We start from the raw sequence: 24,881 nt of genomic DNA, 5'->3' as shown, positions 1-24,881 counted from the left end.
AGAAGGACCCACACTTCTAAATTAATAAAGGTTTTTCCTACCTCAAAATAGTCATTGTTCACCCTTGTTAATCAAACAGGAGGTGAAAAAATCATACAGATAATGCCTATTCCATTCTCGCTTTTTCAAAAGTTGTAAGGGCACATCATCCAGCAGGCCCAGGCAAATGCCTCAAATCAGCCACGGAAAGCAGACTCCCTGTTTCAACAAACCTGGGAATTAAACACTCCAAAGGCAGAACAAAGTGGATACTCCCTTGGTGGAAACATTAACCAACCAAGCAATTGTATGCTCAGAAAGGCAGCGTGACGCTTTGCTGGGGGCAGAAGTTCAACTAGATAAAAAAGGGAGAATCCTGGCCCTTGCAGAGCAGAGTGTCTCGATATGGTTTGCTTTTCTATCTACAGTAAATCCACCACTGTAAAGCTACGGCCACCACTTTATACTATGAGATGTGAGGTCAGCGGCATATGCTGGTGTTGCAGTCCTGACTAATGAGTGTGGTTAATGCCAGCTACCATCTCCACAGAGCCTGGTAAATAAAAAACTCTCATGACTAACCAGCACAGTACTCTGAAAGTACTGCCTTCATTGGCTACAGATTTATCATCAACATCAGCAAAATATTTCCTTGATCTTGGAAATTAAAAGTTACATTTTAATAGTAGTCATTTAATAGTATTTGTATATGTGAAAAAGTTAAGGATGGGTCTTTAGTATATAACTTCAGGAATTACTAGGCATACAGTTTCATGCACACAGATCTTCTGTCCAAGAATTGGTACACATATTCCTTTATATGTAAATAAAGATTTAATAAAAGACAGACAAAACACACAGGAGACTATAAAACAAACAGAGAGCTTGGACAGAGTAGATAAATTGCTGACTTGGATTTAGCAAATTAATTTTTTTGTTTAATGAAAGGCTATAGAAAGGGTTTCCATACACTGCATACCAATTAATCAAATCATTCTGAAAGGACAAAAACAAAGTAAGGGGAAAAAAAAGAAAAACCAAATCAGCAGTCCATCACATCAGTATAGCCTTTCTTTGTTGTCTGGCTGCAGGTGCGGCCCAAGTGACTGAGCTCCTGTGTCTTGGAAGAAAAACGTCAGTGCTCGTTGGAGAGCCTACCATACAATGTCATCATGTATTTCTGGATGTCATAAATGCTTGTACCTCACTGTCTTCTGGAAGTAGTCTCAGAGACCAATCCAATTCTGTGTAATTGTCTTTTAAAAGATGCATTTAAAAATATATACATATATATATGCTTATTACTGGGTTAGTCTACATTTTCCATTAAGATTTTTAAAAGGCATATGACTAAATTCAGACATTTTGTAGAATTTTTAATTGGCTGTGAAACACAATTTTTCCCCCTCAGGTTATATGACTTATCTTTTAAAATGTGAATCTAATGTGTAACTCAAAATACAAAAATCTGAGCTGGTTAACCCCTGCATTGTCAGTTTTAGCAGAGCTTATAACAAATTCATTAATGCAAAATAAATTATGTATGAATTCACCTAATTTTCTTCATAACTATGCTTGATGAATTCACAGCTGCCCTTGGTGATTAGGCCCAAGACAATACGGACAAACTGCAGATCCATCATACGGTCATTGAACAGCCCAGGTTGGAAGGGACCTCAAGAGACCATCCAGGGCAGCCTTTCATGGGACAACAAGCCTAGGTGAGCTTACCCCAAGCTTAGGTGAGGTAGCACCCTCTCCAGTTGCATTCAGAAAACCTCCAGTGAGAAAGACTAGCACAGCCCTGGAGAGGATGTTCTTACTGTAAATAAATTTTTCCTTGTCTCAAAATAAACATTCTCCCAATGCAACCTTCTACCCTTGTCTTCTCCATGTGGCTCCTTGTGAAGAGGCTCCTTCCTCTTTGTAGCTGCCCTTTAAGTACTGGAATACTCATATGAGGCCCCCCTTGAATCTTCTCTTCTCCAGGAAGAAAAGACCTAAGACCTTCAGTCTTTCCTCAAAGGGCAGTTTCTCACGCCCTTTGATCATCTTTGTGGCCCTCTTTTGAACCTTCTCCAGTCTGTTCACATTTTTCTTGAATTGCAGGGCTCAACCCTGAACACGGTTCTCCCCATGCAGCCTGGAGATGAAGAAGGAGAGATCACCAAAAACAAACCTCTTTTGGACCTTCTCCAGTCTGTCCGTATCTTTCTTGGATTGTGGGAATCAACCCTGAACACAGTTCTCCAGGTGCAGCCTGGAGATGAAGGAGAGATCACCAAAAACAGAAGAACAAGTCTTTTTCTTCTTAAAACTGTGAAATAAATGTTTTGAGATACAAAATGCTCAACTTTTTTTTTCAGTCTTTTTTTTTTTGTCTTTACATTAATGATACAGGTTTGAGTAACACAAGAATCTGAAGGCAATGGTGCAGAGACAATGCGTGCAGTGAGATGGCAGGCAGAGCTCAAAAACAGGCTTAAAAATGGAATGGAACAACTGAAATCTTTCCTCTCCCACAAGCTTGCTCAAGTGCCAATGAAACACCAAAGGACTGGAAACCTGAGTTGGTACAAGCTCCAGAACATTAAGATACTTGTTCTGACATTGCAAACTGACTCTCACAGAAGATTCACTTCATGACAGGTATGCCTCTGTATGAGGCAATTCATGAAGATTAAGTTAACATAATTAATGATTAATAAAGTCTGTTTCATCTATCATAAAATGACTCAGATGAACTGAAACCTTAAAGTTTTATTTATTCTTCCACCAGCTACAAAAACAGGACTAGAACAATGATTTCAGCTTATGTATGTCAATGTGGGATATGTCAAAGGTAGGCAAGATGAATGCCACCCACAGTTTTCAAGTCAAGGGATACAGCAGTAGTGAAACAACCATAAAAGGTTACAAGCATTTGAAAGCAGAAAGCAAAACATTCAACTGAAATGAGCCATGTGAATAGCACTTTTAAAATAATTGAGTTGAACAAACTTTTTATCCTCTAAAACACATAGAACAAGAAACTAAATTCAGACCTCATCCTATAGGGCATTTAGTTTGGTTTATTTATAAATTTGTGAAATTCATTTGCATTTTTTCATGGGGTTGGGTCTGTGATTAAAGTAGGCTCCAGGATTTTAATAACACTCCATCTGTCTCAGAGGTGCTTGCTTAATTTTTGCTTTCACAGGCATTTCAAACAATAAGCATGCTAGCATTAGAAATTTCTCAGTTTCTAAATTCTTCTGCAATATATTGCAGAGGAGGTAAACAGAAATCTTGAGCCCTATTTGCAAAGAAATAAAAGACCTTAAAGATTTCAGGAAACCTTAAAATACAGTAAGTACTTGAAGACATGCAACACTCAACAGCCAACACTTCTCTAGATACTTCCTTTAGCTGTCAAAAAAGATGTTTTACAAGTCTTATGATGCTCAGCCTCTAACACACTTCTCTCTCCTGGGAACATAAGTGTAACACTATGTAAAAATGAATCATGAGCCTCTTTCTCATACAGATTGGTCCTGATATCAATGCAAGTCTGAGAAAACAACTGTCATGTTGGAATTGCAGTCCCATGGAAGTTAATTGCTAAACCTCTGGATTTCAGATTCACCTACAAAGTGTTAAACAGCATTATCCAACTACCACCCAAGTCCACACAACGGTGTGAGCCAGGTGTCAGGTGAGTTACATCAGACATCAACCCCTACAATGACACTCCCTGCAAGATACATGGTGAAGACAGAGATTGTTAGAAACATACTGCTGCAATACACACCCACATGGTGTACTGGATTTCCTTTCATCATCTTTAATTATAAGGATATTGCAGATAGATTATCATAAATCAACAAATCTGTTGTCCATAGTGTGTTACTAAGCAACTGTAACCAAGACCTTGTGTAAATGAGATTAAAATTCCAAGGTAACGGTACTCAAATACAACCTCAGATTGAATAGCCAAAGAGAGGAGGATGTGTTCATATTAAAGGAAGGAGTTTTGTTTAGTTTTATGGTTGTTGAAATAGTTTAGATACATAGAAAATGTAAATCTGTTTATATCAGTTGTAGGCATTTTCACCATACAATGAACTCTGCAAAGATCTAACAATCATGATGTATTTTTCAGATTAAATAGCTAGAAATTTTTTCAAATTAGTTTAATTATTCATCATAGGCATTTCATTCTGCCACTTAACGGCATCTGAACTATACAAAAATAAATACTACTTTAAATAATCTATTAATAGTCATTATTAAAACTATACAGAGAAGATATCATACTCATATATACAATGGGGAATAGGAATGTTGTGATACTATAGTTAATTTTTTTGTTGCACTTCCAATATAAAAAAGACTTTTTTTCCAGTCATAAATACACAAGTATAAGCACCTTTCTAATAACTGGCTGCACTCAGAATGCATGTCCCCATCAGTCCAGCACTCAGACATTCTGTGGGCTTATCAAGTAATGTGAGGAAACTTCCAATTCATATAGACTAGACCAGAATGCCCTCTAAGCAAAAGAGATTGTCATAAGCACATGAAATTTTTCTGCCACTGTCAGTCCTGCCATTCCACAGAGTTTCAAAGTTCAAGTTATCTGACCTCATATCAAATGTGAATAAATATTTTAAAATGTAACTCAAATTTAAACATAGAATCACAGAATGGTTTGAGTTTGAAGGAACCTTAAAGATCATCTAGTTGCAATCTCCACCCGCCATGGACAGGAATGCCACCCACTAGATCAGGTTGTTCAGGTCCCCATCAAACCTGGCCTTCAACACTTCCAGGGAGGGGACATCCACAACTTCTCTGGACAACCTGTTCCAGTGCCTCACCACCCAGAGTAAAGGATTTCTTTCTCACATCTAATCAAAATCCCTCATCTTTCAGTTTTAGACCATTCCCTGTTGTCCTATCACTATCGACCTGTGTAAAAAGTCACTTTCATTCTGTTTTATAAATCCCCTTTAAGTACTAGAAGGCTGCAATGAGATCTCCCCACAGCCTTCTGTTCTTCTGGCTCAATGGCCCCAACTCTCTCAGCCTGTCTCCAGCCCTCTGATCATTTTCATGGCCTCCTCTGGACAAAATCAAACAGGTCCACATCTTTCTTGTGCTGGGCACCCCAGAGCTGGATGTAAGGTGTGGTCTCATGAGGGCAGAGTAGAGGAGGAGAATCACCTCACTTGACCTGTTGGCCACTCCTATTTTGATGCAGCCCAGGATGTGGTTGGCTTTCTGGGCTGCAAGCACACACTGTTGGTTCATGTTGACCTTCTCATCCACTAAGAACATCAAGTCCTGCTCTCAGTAAGTTTTTGTTCCAGTTTGTACTCATTTCTAGGATTGCCCCATACCAGGTGCAACAGCTTCCAACTGGACTTGTTCAGCTTCATGAGTTCTTATGGACCCCCTTCTCAATTTTGTCCAGGTCCCTCTGGCTGGCATCCCATCCTCCGAGTGTGTCAACTGCACCTCTCACCCTTGTGTCGTCTGCAAATTTGCTGAGGGCACACTTGATCTCACTGTCTATGTCATTAATGAAGATATTGAAGAGCATCAACCCCAAACCAGAGCCCTGAGGGACACCGGATTGGTCAGGCACAATCTGCCGTTGGTAAAGCCATGCTGGCTGTCTCAGATCACAGCCTTGTCTTGTACATGCCTTAACACTGCTACCATAAAGTTCTGCCCTATGATCTTCCAAGGCAGAGCTAAGCCTAACCAGCCTATTGTTCTCCAGGTCTTCCCTTCCCTTCTGTTCAAAAATAGGAGTGACATTTCCCTTATTCCAGTCACCAGGGACTTTGACTGCCATGATTTTTCAAATATGGTAGAGTAGCTTGACAATAACATCAGCCAGCTCCCTCAAGACCCTGAGATGCATGTTGTCAGGCTTTTCATTTCATGTGGTTCCAGACTTGCATCCCACCTACAGTGGGAGGGTCCTTGCTCCCCCAAACCCCACCCTGGAGGTTCAGGGACTTCAGAGATATGGGAAGTCTGATTGCCAGCAAAGAACTCATTGAGTACCTCAACCTTTTCTGTATACATTGTTGTCAGTTCTCCCTACTTTTTTCAGGGGGGGATACACTCTCCTTGGCCTTTCTTTTCTGACTTAGAGAAACTCCACTTGTTATTCTTTGCATCCCTTGCTAAGTCCTGTTCCTTCTGTGCCTTAGCTTTCTAGACCCCATCTCTACACATTCAAACAATATCCCTGTACTCTCCACAAGTCACCTGACTCTGCTTCCACCGGTTGTGCATTTCCTTCCTACTCCTCAGTGTGAGGAGCAGATCCTTGCTCAGCCATGACTTTGCTCCTCACCAGGCCCGTGCTCCTTAAGATCACAAACTCACCAGGGCATGGTTGCTGCAGCCCAGGCTGCCTCCAATCTTAACCCAATCTTAAGGAAGACTTATTTTACTACTTCTGGCTTACAAGAAGTCTCTAGAACAATAGCAGAAAACCGCTGTAATGGAGACAGAACCTTCCTGGAGACAGTTTGTTCCTTGTTCAGCCCAGTTTTTAGGAACTCAGGGACATCACAAGCCCTTTCTGCTCCAAGCACATGTTCCACTTATTGATATTGCGTCCTTTTACACATAACATGCATCTTTGCAGAGAGCCTTGTTTTCTTTAAACCTTAAAAAGAACCACTGCATATACACACCACCTGCTGGGGAGAAGATGAGAGAACAAACATGTGACAGACATTAATCACGATGCTTAATGCACTCCTGGCAGGCTCTCTACTATCACAGCAAGGAGAATCATTTAACAACCTGTGTGGATGGAGCAGAAGGCAAAACTTGCCAGCTTTATTCCGTCATGCCTTTTAAGTTCTTCTGCCTGTTTTAAACATTCAAGGAACGTGTAATATGTGTAGAGGCCTTTCCATTCTAAATTCTCCTGCAGCAACAACTTGGTCCATAGCCCAGCCTTCCTGGAATGTCACATTTCTATACCTCCCCCTTCCTCTTTCACCCAGAGTGCACTTTAATGTACCCCTGCTTTGTGTCAGTGGTACCGCACAGTGAGGACTTCTCTCCTCACCACTTTACATATTTCTTGTCTTAAGGAAATGGTTACGACTCTTAATATTTTATGCCAGTCAAAACATAACTTAATGACATAATCCACTATCCTAATGTGTACATCTTCTTGGAAGGTCAATAAAAGCTGGTCTGCTTACAGAACAAAGGAAATCAAACCACAGGATAATTCCACTGAGCACATCTCTCCTGCTGGGAAAAGGGTGACAAATTGAACATCAAAGGAAGTACAAAAGGTTGTATTTTTTAATTCCTTCCATTGAGAAAACAGAATGTAGAATTGGTAGTGGCCTACTTCAATTACTTTTTTCAATTACTTTTCAGACATACCATCTACACTACTGTTTTCTTGTGACAAGAGAAGCGTAAGAGATACAAGCAGCAGTTCTATTTGCTACCACATCTAAAGAGCACCTTCAACTTTTAAAAGGTCCCCTCCAGTGCAATGTCTGAAAAGTAACTACCACCATAGTACAGTTCAAAAGGTATTTTTGAGTATTTAATTCTGTCAAACTTCCTTCAATACTCTACACTTAAGATAAGGCTGTTTCAGTTCATTGTCCTCACTTTTACTGGTCAGTCCTCAAAACAATGTTCCAGGACATGAAGAAATCCAGCCCCCTATCAGAGGTATACACTTTTATAATACACTGGCCCATCAGCTTTATATAACTAACATCCCCTGGGTGAAAAGTATTCAACTATGACGATAACAGGAACTCCAAAAACAAATTATATAATTGATGATTGTGTGCTTCAAGTGTTTCACTTCAAAAACAACAGTATAAATGACAGTCTGACTCTGCAGGATCTTCTCCTTTTCTGTGTTCAGTGCATTCCTATTTTAAGATCTGATTTTTTTATGGGAACAGCAAATATTTTTTGCTTTTCACCCAACTTTATTGCAAAACTAACACAGACAAGATGATTTCCTATGCATCAACAGAATTGTTTATCAAGATCTACTTAGCACAGCCTTCATGAACATTATGGCATATGGAAAAATCTTTTCAGCTGAGGTGTATATTTCTATCATTACCCACTGGTTTCATATCCAGCATCTTCCACATACTAAAAGCTGTGATTAAGCTTCCCCTATTCAAAAATAATCCCATCACTTCTTTGGGGAAATTGGTAGTTGCTTGACTATTTGTAGAGTTCTAAGTGTTGAAGCTTTCCCAGCTTTTGCCCATCTACTACTTAATTTACTATGACCAAAACAGATGATTCTTTAGTGTAGTTGCTTTATAGTAGATAAGAAAATGGTGCCATGAAGGCTTCCAGTCCTGTTCATTTCTTTAAGGAAAATGCCAGGTTAGTTTTTTTACCTAATTTTGCTTTAGAAAAAGAACTTTTGAAAATTAACATAAACATTCTCAAAAGTCACACTATAACAGAAAAAATGTTAGACAATTTACTGTTAAATTGTCTCACTGACCTTAACTGCCCAAAAGAAAAGTTGCAAGCAATATATGTACCAAAATGACCAATCTAGTTCTTACCAGACTAAACATGTTTTAAATAACATGCAATAGGGATGGGAAAACAATACCATTTTTTTGTTTGTTTATTTAGCATTTATAGGTGTATTTTTCAAGCCTAGAATTAAAAAAGAATTGGCTCACATGAAAGTAGACAGTCATGAGGAAAAATAAAGAAATTATTTTAACCTTAACTTTCACAGGAGCTATGCAGTTATGTTGCAAAGGAAGATGTACAAAGACATTACTGGTCATGTTACCCTTAAAAAACAACAAAGTACCAAGGAGACAAATTTAAACTCTCCCTAACTGTAATACTCTAAACTAAAACTATCAAGATATTAGAGCAGCATCTTTCTTTTTTGTTGTGTATATGGGATATAGAGATACAGATGTTCCTGGTAACATCATATAAATTTGCACTAGTCTGTTTCTTGGGTAAAAAAAAAAAGAAGAAATTGTGCAAATAAGAGAATGCCTCTTCTCTTAAAGGTTTCTCTCAAAAACATATAGCAAAAGAACAATCATTCATGAAATCAAACATGTTTCTTAGCAAATTTTAAATTACTTTATGTGTAAAATCTCCATTCTAGCAATATATTCATCATACATGTGATTACAGAAAACACCAAGTTCTAAATGTCACCTGGTTCATAAGACTGAGTTTCATTCTGCAACTTGGGTCTTTGCAAGACCAAAAACTTTAGCAGATACACTATCAGTTTGAGACCTTGACACAAAACCTTCTAGAAAAATCATACAGGAACCAAAGACCATAGATGGTAAAGAATTCAACTTAAAATAAGGTAGAGCTATCTTGAAATGCTTTGTAAGCATTTTAACAGTCTTAGGATTGTTTAGAGTTAACTATGCCCAAATTCATTACTTTGCTTTCCAGAGCAATATTCAACATGCTGTGGACAGTCTTTCTAACACACTCCTTGATATATTAAAGTAATGGGCACTGGACCCAAAATGTTAATTGAAGTCTATATAAAATGAAACAACACAGTTGTTAATGAAGTCCTAATAAAATTAAAGGAACATATGGTTAGTAAGAAGAAAATAAAAAATGGAGACTGCAACAGTTATAAAGTTTGTGTGTCCAAGTGCTCTACAAGGTCATCCCCACTACAAACTTCTTCTAAACTTCCTCCCACACCTCAGGAAGCAGCAGAGCTTCTCACATCCAGTTGCATAAAAATGCAAACCATTCTTAATATCATCTGTGACTGGGATAAAACATTCTTTTCAGTGAAGAATTGTGATCAAAATTTTCTTCACAATGAACATTTTCCCTTAAAATTACTATTCTTCACAAGCTATAGTAAAGAACCCCAACTATATTACAACTCCATGTTCTTGAAAATAACATATTTTATCTCCTTCCACTTTGATAGGTTCTTATTTGTAAATTGCTTTGATAACACGAATGGAATGTACAACTATAATAAAATTAATACATGTAATAAATACAGATAATCTTTTAATGTTTTCATAAAAGTTGTTTTGGCTAAATACACATAAACAAGATCAGCTTAGCTGACAAAACTAAATACTTTGTCCCTGAAAGCATTCTGCTGCTATACAACCAACACAGATAAAATCCACATTCCTACAGGGGGGAGAAAAAAAAAAGGTTGAAACTGGAAAATTCATGCAAAACATCTCCTACTAAGAAACTGTTCCACTGAAAAAATATAACAGGCATAAAATTAATTAGTATTAATTTTAACTATGAAAGGTTAATCTACTGGACTATCAACTTTAAATATCTGCTGTAAGTCTGTTCCTGAATGCCCAGTTCTGATTTCTTTGGTAACAGCTGTTATAGTTACTATTAACTGCATATATGAGTATCTGTTATCCCAGGTGTGAAGTGCTGCCTTACTGTAGCAGTCTTTGTGAAGATCCACATCAGAGACCTTAAACATTTACACATGATATCCAGGATGTACACACAGGGCAACAAGGGAGACACACCTTTCTTTCACACCATGGGCAGTGGTCACAGCACACCAGATGCTGAATTACTGCTTCAACTGAGTGAGGCCTGCAACTGAGAAGAGAAATCTGCTGGAGAGATCTGACACCAAACAACCAGGTGGCTCAGCCAATGCACAAAGGAAAATGGCAGAATAAAACAAAAGGGCTTGTTTGCTCAGCAAGCTAAGTCCATCAGAGCCTCTGTCTCCAAGCAGAACAGAAGTGACAGAATGGAGAAAGCTATGAAAAAAGAGGAGTTGCCATTCTCCTCAGGGAGAAATAAGTAATGAGAGAAAAACAACCAGTTCTACCCTGTTTCCTTTGACTTCCAAAAGCACATTACAATATCCTTCACACCCATACCCAGCTTGACAAGCTTAAAATTTTCCTTTATTAATATATTGCATACACAGTATTATTCTGCATAGGAGATAATCTGTCATTGCCTTTTGGGCAGTAAGAGAAATTCCTGCTGCTGACCCAAATGAGGCTTGAAACAGCAGTAGTAGCAGGGTCATGAAAGTTAAGCATTTAATCAGTATAAGAAATTGAATACTACTCTTTCAAGTCTCAGCTCCACAAAAACAAAAGTCATCCTGAAAGGTCTTTAGCACAAAGTGAAATTAATACAATGCTTGACCACCTTATATTCAGACTTCAGAATGTCTTTCTAAACTTCCAGAAGTAACTATAAGTGAAAGCCCTATTTATAAATTATTGTTAAGTTTTTCAAGTTCTACAAAAATATCCTTAGGTACTGAAGCAGTTTAGTAGCCTGTAGAACAATATGATCTCTTATTTTTCAAGACAAACTCCAAAGATAAAGTTTTGGCTATGCTGAGTTGCTCATAATTGATAAATGCAAAACATTAACAGTGCCAATCTAAATAATGACTTCTCAGAAGAATATCCATGTTCATCTAATTGGAAAAAAAATTTACAATCTAGATTTACTTGAATGAGACTAGCAGAAAAACTAATCACACATGCTGTTCTCATTTTCACATGACTTTCACTGCACTTCTTAGTTTCCCCTCAACCTTTTCACCTTCCTAGGGACACTAATTTGGTATCCTAGCTCAGTGTAAAGAAATATTTCTCAGGGGGCATAAAATTGAGAAACTATTTTTTTCCAGTTGTCATGATATTACTCATTCATTCCTAACCTCATCACAATCACTTCACTGCAAGTTCCTCAAAGCAGGATGAAGTCTTCAGGACCTGCAGTGGCAATAAACCAAATCACATTTCATATAGCAACAGCATCTCCTACTCTGAATATTCATTTATCATTAAAATAATGACATAATTAATGGAACACAGACTGATCAAATATTCTGTGTCAGCCCCTGCAAACTGAGACCTGGCTTCATGGAGGAGTATTTCATGGAACACACTGACCATTAACTCAATCCAAGCTCATCTACTTGGTCTTCCTTTTTCTACCAGCTTCTTCCATTCTTGTTAACAGGGATTTCCAACATTTCTGACACAACTATAATGGAAGCCACACAGCAGTATAAATAGTGAGGTATCTAAAAATGTCTGTTTAATCTCTCTTATGATCTTCAGATCAAAATAAGCCAAAAGCTCATGACATGATTCACCATGGTAGCAGCCCAATCCCAATTAAAGACTCAAAAGTACGACCATTTCAGAAATATAGTTTGCTGTTGCTAAACTGAAAAGTTCAACCAACATTTTTATACATTCTCTTTTCCATCCATCCTTCCTTTCTTTGTACTCTTTTTCCCCACCTTGTATAAGCAGACATATCATCAGTATGAAGTTTCCCATAATTTAGCCCATTTACCAGAGGTACCAATTCCTTTCACATATTTGTAAAATACTATATATAAAAAATATATATTTTGATACATTTTTTCCTCCAGACTGATTTTCCATTTCTCCATTCCTCCTAACAATTTTGTGCTAATGCCACAGTGTTTAAACAAGTTATGCTAACTCTTGCAACAAACTTCATCTGCTTTCTGATAGCCTGACAAATTCCTATCAACTACTGCAAAATATAACTCTTAGACCTTACTATGTTATAGCAAAATTTCTATCAAATATGTCTAGATAATATTTTTAGAACCAAGCTTGTTCCAGTGGGCATTTCTCTTTATTCACCCTCCATCAGTATCACTTCTCTGCTACCCATCAAACACAAACAACAAAGGCAGTAGTATCACTGCATCAAACAAACAGCAGCTTCAGACAAATAACTGCAAGTCTTCTAAGTACCTTTGCTTTTTGACATATGTATTTTCAGATAGGTTCTTTAAAATATGTACTGTCACCTCCCTTACAGCAACACACCAAGTGTGCTGCCTGTTCTAACAGTGCTCATCATCTTCCAGTCAACCACTTATTGAGCACTTCTGCTGCTGGAAATCCTCATACTGGCCCCTTTCCTTTTTGCATGACCAGGCAAATAGAGGCAGAAACTTCTACTCTCTTGCATTTGCAGATGCACACAACCAATGCTATGAAACATGTGAACACCCTACTGTGTTGAATGTATGCCACTCTACACTGTTCAGCAGAAATAGCCCATGCTCTTTTATTTAGCCAATTTATTTCCTCTTACCGCTTTTCCCCTCCACAAACTTAGCAACTTGCATTTTAGTTCAGTCTGAAATCAGCATCTTTTTTCTTTTAAATCTTTCCCTAAGTATTTCTATTTATAGTTTACTTATATCAAAAGGAATTGCATTACGAGTATTGAATTCTTCTAGAGTAAAACTGGAACAGAACAAAACAAAAACAGCTATTACCACTTAGTTTGCTAAGTTAAAAAAATAATACCTGAGGTAATATTAACTAAATAAAAATGCAGCACAACTTTATTTTTACATCTGTGAAATTGGCATTACACCAATACACCTGTGTGAAAAATTCTGCCATTTAGAGAGGGAGAACATGATGGACTACCTCTAAACATGTGCTCTCCTCAGGTGGGAAAAAAACTAGTGTGAATTTTTGAAACTGTGAAGCACAGAGGTAACTTACCCAGTATCCACATAGATTTTAAGAAATCATCTTTAAAGAGTAACTGTGCACTTCCCAGAAAGGCCTTTATAATATATGCTTAAATGACTACTGGCCAAACTACAGTTAGTTTTTTATTTTAAAACTAAGCTGCTGTAGTCTTCTCTCAAATGTGACACTGATCACACATGTTTGTGCCCTTCTCATATCAAGATATTATGGCATCAGCTATCATCACACAGTTGCAGCACAACTAAGAACAGCAGTATTTGGAGAAGGGAAACAGGAGACACAGGGGCAGGAGGAAGTATGAGACAGTAAAAATTCTGCACTACTCATCATCCAGATTTTCCCCTCTAGTACAAATAAAAGTTACACAAGCATCACGAAGAAAAAGCAAAGGAAAATATTTTGGCCAATTCTAATGCAGCATCAGCTCCAACATCAGAAAACAGAGGGAAGTAAAGAGAGAAGAAATGGACTGATAGGCAAATCAAGGAGAATTAACTGCAGATTTTTTGTTTTTTAAAAAGCTACAATGTCAGATGACATAACTAGAGATATCATGAACTCGGTGGTGTCATTTATATTGAGGCAGACCAGTTATTCCACAAGTACTTCACCCACTTTTTCCTATAGCAAACTTTTCCTTTGTGAGTCCTGCCTACCTTTTCCTTTTCAAAGAACCTCAACATCACACAGCCAAATGCTGCTCTCGGTGTAACTTCTACATTCTCTAAATTTAGAAACATTTCTATAAGCACTCCACAATATTCAAAATGAAGAAAATAAGATTTATTGATCACTCATCCAAGATTGTGCATTGTCTGGATAATTACAGTAAGCTTCCACTGATACTTTATGTAAACAGCAAAACATGTTTCTTGAGACTGAACTGACAGACATGATGTGTCATTCATACAATTTTGAATCCACATAGTCAGTGATGCCAATAGAGAAAGATTGCAACATACATTGATTTTTCTTCAAGCTTTATGAAGTATATAGAGTATATCAGCTCAGCAGATTTATTTGCTACCAATAGCAATGTTAGCAGAGCCGCATGAACTTCAAATTCAGCCAGGTGAAAATACTTTTCTTAAGTTCTTTGCCAAATATGATGGGAATTTCTATGGTTTAGAACATTTGAAACCTCAAACAGTTAAATCACAAAGCTATTATCAAAGCATACCATCAAGATTTCACAGGCTTGCTACAACTGGTTATTACCTCTTCCAAAGCTCAGGCTACGCAATGCAAAGAAGTAAATTATTCAAAATTACAAAATTTCATCTATTGTTCTTGTTCTGTTGCCTAAATATTTTAGTAAATACAATGAAAAAACCTTAATCAGTCTTTAGGACTAAGTACAGAAACAGTCAGTAAGAAAAACCAAGATAACCCTGAGCATCAACAGTGGCTAAAAGACTAGCAAGCAAAAAAAACTTGCTTACTGAAATTGTGTCTCAGTAATCACAATCCCCTGACAATATATGTTCAGTATATTCTATGATTACAGGTGCTGAGGATATGCATGTTCTCTTCCTTGGAAAATCATCTACTGTCTACAATGACCAATGATCATACATATTAAAAACACGCATTTACTTGAGCAAAGATGTAAACTGGCAACAGACCAGGATTCCACACAGCAAAGATTTCTATGTTTAGTGCAGTCTTGAATAACATAAAATAAAATGTATTATATTAATTTGCATATTTTTAATTTACTTGTCCTGGCTATGTCCTAAGCAATACTAAATTGTAATTGTCCCTTCAGAGCAACAGCAGGGACAACAACAATATTGTACCAACAGTTAAAATATTAAAATGTGAATTCTAAACACAGACCCTACACTCAGATCAGGGACTGGACATGACAGAACTGGCTTAATACAACCTAAGAATTCACCTGCTCTGAGAGAAAAAGGTATCATCTCCCTCAGGGCAGTTTTTCAACTCCACTTGGCCCAGCAGGGAAGCAGGCTGGCTTCACCTAAGCCATAGGACTCCATGGAGCTCTCCACAGCTTTCAGTGATGCAAACCAAGGCACCTATTGGAGCTCACAGAGTCCTCTCCCTGCATATCCTCCATGCATGTAAGGTGGTATATGCAGATCTTGACCAAACATAAAATCAGTACATGGCCAATTGAACGTGTTTGAAATAGAACATGAGCAATAGGTTTGCATCCCATTTATTAGGTGCAGTCACAGGAATAAAAAGCAGACCAACTCTTCCCAAGACCTGTGCCAGTGATAATTATTCTTTAGTAACTCCTTTGCAACTAACTACAATCTGCCTCATGAACAGTATTCAGCAACTCTGAAAAAGTGTTCTTATGTGCCTTCTAGAAAGAGTTTAAAGATATGCATCAAACACCTTTCAGAAACTCAAACATATTTTGCCCGAGAGGCTCCTTCAATTGTTCTAGCAAATAGGCTCAGCTTCTTGTCCTACTTTCCTTTTTATTACTGGATACTACCAATACTAATTTGGACCGAATACTCAATTAACCAAGTAAGATAACACAGCACTGAGCAGCAGGAATGTATGTTTCCTCTACATGTAACGGTCCCTTCTATTTAAGCCAAGTTTGCATAAATATCCACAATTTCACAATTTTACTTCCTTTCTCACACAGAACTCAATGCTTGATCTAGCACTTCATGAATAAGTAGTGAAGATAAAGTACTTTTCCCATTCATTACTGCTCACTCCAGAAGGAAAGGCTGCATCAGACCACAGCAGCACACACTGCTCCCAACACCCTTCCAGGCCTTCAGCTAGCAACCTGGGGGATGAAATGAAGATTACACTTATTAAATTTGCAATGTGCTTACAGGCTTTCTGGTGGGAGGGTTGACAGGTTGATAGGAGGGGGCTGTAAGCACATTAGAGAACAAAATTAGAATATAAAATGAACTTGACAAATTGGAGAAGCAGCCTGGGGAAAAATGGAGATTTAGCTCAATGAGAACCAAGTGGAAGATTCTGTGCTTAGCCAAGAACAATTAACTGCTCAGATAATGGATGATAACTGTTGAGGTTGCAATTCTGCATAAAAATATGGCCCAAAACAATTTAAATATGACTTAACAGTAGTTTGGGTTTTACAACATTAAAAAGAAGGCAAAGACTGTACTGGGATATAGGAGAAAAATTAAACACAAGTACATTTGTACTACCAGCTCTGGTAATATATATATATATGTAATTTTATATATATAGATATATATATATATATATATCAAATGCAATTTGGGTATAATGGAAGGTAGAGAAACAAGAATTAACAAAAACACATTTCATGAGGATAAAGTTAGAACTGTTTTGTTTGAAGAAAAGATTGCTGAGGAGAGACAAATATTTTCAAATACTGGAGTCCATACTCATGGGATGCTGAAAAAAAAAATGGACTTAAAAGATATAGGTCTATTTGCATCTGTGTTGAGATCCTTACCAGCTGTTTTTCTAGTGATTCTGTTATTTGCATTCCTCACTTAACATTAAGTCCTAAGAGGAAAGTCTTCAATACACAAAGTTAATGAAGTGACAAAGTGCAAATCTCTGCCTTCTAGGTTTGCAAGGATATTTCTGGGTTGTTTCTTTTTATAAGAATAAACATTTTGGGTTGATCTATATAATAGCTTAATTTTGATCAAATCTTATGATCAGAAAAAGCTGAAAAGACCAAGACGACAAAATAAAAGCAGAAAAAAACCCCCAACATGTAACTGACTGTAAGGTTAACCACACCATAAAAAAATCTTCCCCCTCAACCCAAACTCATTTTTATCCTTTTACACTAAGTTGTTGTTCAGTAACAGTTGAAGACGAAAAATTTTAAAACAAAAGCCTGTTTACTTTGTGCACTCTCTTTACTGCAACTCATTGAAGTCGCTCCATAAGATTTCAGGATTGTTCTCACGGCTTCTTACCTACTCATTCTTTCTTACCTACTCATTTTCTTTCTTCCTGACATATTTAAATTGAAAAATAACCACGTGACGAAATCAATAGTGAAAAATAAGATAATGCTAGCTATTTTAACTAAGAATAATATCATGACACTCCTAGTCACCATCTAGAAGTTTTCTGAATGGTAGGAAAAAAACCCACTCATGTTTCACAGCTAACACCAAACTTCTATACTTAAGTTCACCTTTCGGGACAGTGGATTCCCTTTACTGACCACATTAGATTAAAAGCAACTGCTTGCACTTTCCAGCCCATCTGACTATCCAGAAAGCTGTACCATGTTCTTACCATTTCCAAGCTGTTATAAAATAACTTTGACAGTTTTATCCTTCCCCTATAGTAACATTAAATGTAAAGTTTGACTGAACTTGCACATTGAGACTGTGGTACAATTCTTCTAAAAACATCACAATATTTCAAATGTATTTGCATATCTATTTCCTACTGGCACAAGGTAAAAAGAAATTAACGCTAGGAAAAAAAAAGTGATGACTTTTTCTTCATCTCAATAAATCCACACTAAGACTGATGAGAGTATATTTAAATTTTAAGTTATATAATCATTCCATATGGTGAACTCAGAAATAAAAACCTGTATACAGGTGATTAGCACAGTTTTAGATACTAAATATTTCAGAATAATTTATTGCAATAGTGAGGTTGTTTGTCTTTGGTAAGAGGGCATATCAGGTCTGCAGAAGCTTAAATGACAAGGTTTTGCAAAAATTAAAAAGTACATCTCTGTTGGATGTGTTCACACACAGGAAGTCTGTTTGCATCAGTAGGTATAGCTAATGCAGAGAGCACATTCCAAAAATATGCATTTCACCTTCTACATTTTGCATAAAAAGTGGTCTTGTGTTTTGGTCTAGTGAATCTGTCAGAAAAGTATTTCAATTAATATCCATAAGAATAAGTGACCACGTAATCATCCTACAATCAATTATTTAACAAGCTTGAGAACTAGTACACAGATGGTTAGTTGCCAAAATGCCATTCCTTTCCTTTCATCATCTTGGTTATCTGCAGCTGGAAAGAAGCAGATCTGAGTTTGCAAATAATAATAATAATAACAACAAATTTTCTTATTTTTATTTTCATATATATTAATTAGGTATTTAATAATCTCTGTGTGCAGATACTAAAGTAGAAGCGGGGTTCAGATTTGCATTAAAGCCACTGTGATTTGGTAAATCATCAGATTACCAGATATTTTAATTTTCTTAACCTTTCTTTTACTACTTTTATGCGCATTCAGAGAGGCAAAGAACAGCTCATTCACCTGCTTCAGGCGATGCACAGCACTTGGCTGAACTGCAGAACTGGACTACAAGTCTGAGTCCTTCATCTCATCATCAACATTATTTCGCAAATCAGGCAGCAACCTGGCATATCTAAAGTCCGACTGCAAATAAAAGGCGAGACTAAAGTGGTCAAGGCAAAACTAGGAGTGTTCACATGCTATGCATCTACAAGCCTCAAGATGTTGTATATGAGGCCCTACAGACGAAATGTGAATGCAAGTGAGAAACACAATACTGAAAGCTATCACAGCACTGTACTACTCAGAGGTCCAAGCTGAGAGAAAAGCACAAAATTCTAAGCACTACATAAACAAGCAGAGATAACTATCCTGACTGAAACAGCTCGTAAGTTACATAAATAAAAAAATATATAAAAGAGAGAGAGGAGAGAACAAAGTTGTACAGGCTTTACTCTACAAGTAAAAGAATTTGAAGGTTTAAAGGAGACAGATCATGGAAACTCTGTGATACAAAAATGATTCTTTTCAAAGCCAGATTATACACAGGGATATGTAGACAAAGTTTTCCCTCTAACCCAGTGCTAAAATCTTTCACAGATCTACAACTTACAAATGCTACATCAGTTGCTCAGTCATTACTTTTGGTATCAGTGTATCCTTATTACAGGGAGGGTATACAATAATTTAACCAGAAATATGCCAAACTGTCCAACAAAAAACTTGACCTTAATAAAAAAAAGCAGAATCTTGTATTTACAAATATTTCTGTCCTTTTCTAATAGTCACTGAACTAAAGTATTTCACAATATATTCTTTCTTTATTTCCACCAAAAATACAGTTTGAACATTTACAGATGAACATCTTTTTGTTTTATTAAAAGAAAAACAATTATGTTTTACAGGTAAAACAATTTCTTTGCCAGTAATGAAGCAAAATTTATTAATTTCATCCCCTGGAAAAAAAGAAAGAGTGGAATACTTTAAGTTCAAAGGTCAAAATATAGTCAATATACTCATCTGACCTGTGAACTACCAAATAGATACAAAAATTATTAAAGATACATGCTTTTCAACTTGTCCTTATAAAAAATAACTATGGCTTCTCATCTCAGTAAACAACTTCATGGCAGTCCTCTCCCATTCAAATTAGTGCATACTTCTCCACTCTTTTATCTACAAATTACACTCTCATTGATGGATGGCCTCAATAAACAGTCTAACAGTAATTGCTCTTTGTCAAGTGCTTGTAGGTGTTTGTATGAGTAAATTTACATTCTTTTCTTCACAGGTTTTCTGATCAAACAGCATTTAACATAAAACTGGATTTGCATCTTTCTAATAAAAGCTGAATAAGATACATCATAATTTGAAATACTGTAACAGTATCTGCCTTGCAAATTAGTAACCTTTGAGAGGCAAGAGATCTTTGTCAAAATTTAAGTCAACTGCATTTTCAAAACACTTTTTTGCAAAAATATCTTATCCCTCCTTTGAAGAATAGTAAAGTTTATTGAAATCACAAAGTACATCTTAGTCTTCCCTTCATGGTTCCACAGAACACATAAAGGTATTTAGATTACATGATTAAAGTTTCTCTTTAAAAGAAGGGGGGGAAAAAACCAGACTTAAGAACAAAACTCACATGGTTGACATTACACATCACATTTTGTCTCTTCTTTAATAGAAGAAATCCCAATTCTTTAATGGTTTTACTTTGTTTCTTCCCATTTCATAAATCAGTTTGAGAGACTTTTCAAGGTTAGAGATTATTTTTTCAAGGATCACTATTACAAAGCTCATCAAAGCAACTTCCAGAAGAATAGCACCTGAACAGTACATAACATATTTGTCATCCCTACTCCCCCTTATCCATCCAGAGGACACACCACATGCCATAACATACATGAAAAACTCTCCTGCAACACAAGTTTAACATACACAGTGTGGAAACCCCAATGTATTAGCATGGAGGAGACTTTGCAAACAGTGTTGTTAAATACAAGTAAGTATCTGATTACATAGGAAAGACCAAACAACCACTGAAATTTAACCACAGAAATATTGGTAAAAGGCACCATCACTGTAAAGGATGTAAGCCTGTACCTCAATTCAAACAGCACCACAAGCAGAGTCCCATCTAGGGCCAATACTCAAGGTTGGTCTCAACTTGGAGCATACCACCTGTTGAAGCAGGACTGTCCTTTCCTACACAGCTTTCTCTACAGCATGCAACACTCCCAACGGACCACACTTTGATACAGGAGGTCTAATGTCACCCTCATACACTGTGTGGAGCACTTCAAGGAAAGCTACAAACGTACATATGTAACTCCATATGCTCCTGCAGCAATCTGAGTACAACTGTGCACAGTGAAGAGGTGTTTCAAGTTTTGGCAGCATAGCAGATTTGTAACAAAACTTGTATTTTAGACACTGACTGGCTTCAGTTTTATCCTGGAAGAAATAAGCATATGCTCCTGAATTTTTCTGTTATGGCCAGTATAGTCTGTCTACTTCAATATCAAACAAATATTTTAAGATGAGTACAGGAGAGTATTTCTGAAAAAAAAAAAGTTAAAAATGCCTACAGCTTCAAAACTCCATCTCTTAAAACACGTTTTTATTAGGTCACGGTCAAAATGATAACAATATACAAATAACATATAAGATCAAACTTGATTTCAAAATCTTAAGAGATATCCTCCTAATGAAGCATATTATAGCAGTTTCTAAAGACTAAAACATACTGAAATGCAATTAGCAAATCATGGGAGCATGGTACAAAGAATAATAACCAACTTTTTCCTACATGTACCAAAATGCTCTTCTGCAGTACTTTCAAGACAAATATCAAAGCGGTCTTCAAAATCCACAAAACAACAAAATCTAAAAGTTGAATGCAACTGACTATACTATAGTATAATCAAACCAAAATTAATATATTTTCTTTATCAAAATCCAGAACAGATCAAAATACAAGGATTTTGTAAATATCTAGCTTAGAAACCTGAGATGTGTGAACAGCATCACAGTTTTAAAAATAGGCTGTCACGATCTCTAACAGGATACTGTCTCTGGTAAACTACACCATCAAGATGCACTTTGTTTTCTTATTACAAAATGCTGATCAGGTCCATAACCCTGAATACAAGTAGCATAATGGACAATTGTATTCCAGCATGCCAATAATGAATGTAACAGGAGTCAGCACCAGATCCAACACTTCTGGGAGGAAAGGACCTGTATCCTGAGATCTGACATTAAAGCACTGCCTAAACACATGATAATCAAGTATTTTCATCTTCTGTCACAAGTAGAATACTCTATCTGAAAAGATCCTAAACTGCTCTAGACTGCACTGCTCTCTCTAGATTAAGTTTTTACAGCATGACAATACTTATTTGACAATATCCACAGCCAGGTTTTCTTTTCATGTGCATTTCTGCAAGACTTGACATTTACAACACTTACGCATTGCAATAAGGTTTCTTTTCATATCCTTTGTAGTTATTCATGTTGAGAGCCATTTTGCAAACTTCACAGTGGAAACATCCTTTATGCCAGTACTGTAAATAAATGTAAAGTAGAATTACTTACGGTACTGATGTTTTGAAAGGTGTACAGGGTATCGTAAAGGTAAAAACACAATTACATGTCAATATTTTGGCCGTGCATCATAGGTCTCTGTTAACTAAATCAAAATAATTACTTTCACATGCAGCCAAAGGTGCTTCCAAAACACTCTCCAAAATGTAAATTCTCTGCTAAGGTAAATGCCAAGACCTCCACATGCTGACTTTCCCAGGATTATTTTAAAGATAACTGAAGCAGAAGTTTGACGTTTTGCCTCGTTAGAAAAAAATAGCCTACACCGCTTGCTCAGAATGCAATACTACGCGAATGAAATCACTAACTAATGTGACGGCTGGCTTTTTGGTACGCCGCACAGACACTAAATTTAGTACACAATACGGCATTTTCCTCCGGTGGCTTCTACCGCCTGGCATTGCCTTTCCGGGGACGCTAATTTGGCGCATCTGTCAAAGCCTCGCTGTTGTTATTTACGGAGCGACCGCGCTCGGCGTACCCAGCATCACCGGGGACACCCTCGCAGGACGGGGCTGCGGCCACCCCGCTGTCCCAGACACCATCCCCATGGTGTGAGAGGCAGCCGCCCCAGCTCGGGGAGGCATCGACAACTACAGCCGGGCGAGGGCCGACTACAACTTCACCTCTCGGGGACCCGCCACCGCGCCGGGCGCCCTCACTCCCGGGCGGGCACCGCAGGGGCGCCTCGGCCGCTGCGGGCCCCGCTCGCGCCACGACACGGCAGCTGCCACCCGCGGCGGTGGCAGCGCGAATGCTGGAGCACGGACGGCCTTTGAGACATTGCATTTGCCACCTGCCGGCTCGCCCCGATGCCCCGCCGGCCCCTGCCCTGCCCTGCCCGCGCCGCCAGAGCCGCGAGGAGCGGGGCGGGCACGCCCGGGAGGCGCCGTCCCCGCCCGCCCGCGCCCCAGCACCTTGTCCAGGCAGTTGACTTTCTCGGTGGGATAGACCACTTTGCCACAGCGGGCGCACTGGGGGTTCATTTTGCGGTTCCTCTCGGGCGGCGGCTCCGGCGGGTGGCAGCGGCCGATGCTGCGGTGCGGCGAGCTGGGCTGGATGGGGCTGCGGGCGACCGATCTGTCATCCCCTGCCCTGGCGGGGACGCCGGGGGTCCTCAGCGGCTGCGGGCGGGCGAGGAGGTCATCGGCGGCGACTGGGGAGGAAGCAGCGCTCCAGCTGACTGCGGCTCAGCAGCATGTGCGAGTGGGCGGGCGGGGAGCCGGTGCTGCCGCCCCCGCCCGCTCGCCGCCCGCCCCCGCCGCCTCCCCCGTGTGCCTGCGCGCTCGGCTCCCCGCGCCGCGGGCTGCGTGACTCACGCTGAGCCCCGCGCTGCAGCCGCAAGCCAAGCCAAGCCCACCGGCGCGGCCCGCAGCGAGGGGGGAGGGCAGGAGGGGAGGACGATCCCTGCACCGCAGCCACCCCGGGCGAAGCGAGCTGGCGGGATCGGGACTCGCTGGCTGCGGTCGCCGCCGGGCACACCTGCCCGGGGCTCGCTGGAGCAGCGCCAGCCCCGTGTCCCGGCGGCAGGGAGAGGGAGAGAGCGGCGGGACGGCGGCGCTGCCGGGGCTGCGGGGAGCTCGGGCGCTTCCCCAGGTGCGGCCCCAGGCCAGGCCTTGCGCCCGCGGGCACCTGCAGGCGCAGCCCCGCGGACCCTCCGGCGGGTGCGGCACGTCTGTGCTCCCCCAGCAGGGTGTCCCCGTGGGTTTTCGGGTGCGGTGTTGCCGCTTTCCCGGGGCTGAGTCTCGCCGGGTCTCACCAGCGGTCCCGCGGGGCAACGGAGTCGCAGCCGGAATGGCAAATGACGCTTTTCGGAGCAGGCTTTGGACAGTCATTTCTGACTTGCTCTGCAGCGCTGCGGAGCGGTACAGCAAGAACTCATGTGTTTTTAATTCGCCGAGGACTTCTTTAACTACCTGGAATATAAACCATGCTGAGGGACATGCTTAAGCCAATGCAGCACAGCCTTTTCTGAGGCTTTTCTCAGTAGCGCAGCATTCTATGTGGCACACAGCAAGGACAAATTGTACACATACTTGGGTGTTACTAAGTAATCAGAATACAGTCAGTTAACTGGAATACTTGGCTATAATTCTGCATTAGCAACCCAACTTTTATGCACTGGCTGTTTAAAGGCACAGAGAGAAACAGTAATTTCATTGAAATTAATAATCTATGTGATTAAATGAGAAACACCTAATCAGTCTTTAAATATTACATGATGGAAGTTGTAAAGTTGCCTCTGCCTCATCTAGACTGAAATATCTGGCACCCAGTGAAACTCAGTGTTGAGATGCTGGCTTGGTTTGGCTTGGCTGTGCTGCAAGCAACAGGAAAGCAGATTTGCAGGCAGTCCTGAAATGCTTATTGTCTCCTATGTCTGTCTCGTGCAGTAGCAAATAGACAAACTGCTGACCAGCTCCATTTCTGTTCCTGCGATCTGCATGCTGGGCTATTTCAGAGCCAGTGCTAGCAATCTGCAGTTCTCAAAAATCCTGAAGCAGACTTTT

At 39.2% G+C, this 24,881-nt stretch overlaps 1 protein-coding gene across 3 annotated transcripts in view; it reads right to left on the bottom strand.

Annotated features, from left to right (window-relative positions):
• Positions 1-24,151, bottom strand: part of NEBL (nebulette) — a 257,377-nt gene extending 233,226 nt beyond the window's left edge. For 2 of the 3 annotated variants that reach the window (XM_071560195.1, XM_071560197.1), the window contains exons 1-2: positions 23,289-23,630; positions 22,237-22,331 (exon numbers count right to left, since the gene is read on the bottom strand). In XM_071560195.1, coding sequence (XP_071416296.1) covers positions 22,237-22,331; positions 23,289-23,357 — 164 coding nt within the window. In that variant the 5' untranslated portion in view covers positions 23,358-23,630. Of the gene's footprint in view, positions 1-22,236; positions 22,332-23,288; positions 23,631-24,130 lie in introns of those variants that run through there. The other variant, XM_071560196.1, reaches the window with a different exon arrangement.
• Between the last annotated feature and the right edge of the window lie 730 nt (positions 24,152-24,881).

This window comes from Pithys albifrons, chromosome 7 (genome assembly GCF_047495875.1).
Source record: "Pithys albifrons albifrons isolate INPA30051 chromosome 7, PitAlb_v1, whole genome shotgun sequence".
Classification (NCBI taxonomy): domain Eukaryota; kingdom Metazoa; phylum Chordata; class Aves; order Passeriformes; family Thamnophilidae; genus Pithys; species Pithys albifrons.
Note: the sequence above shows the minus strand (reverse complement) of the source record. Positions and strands in the feature narration are given on the sequence as shown.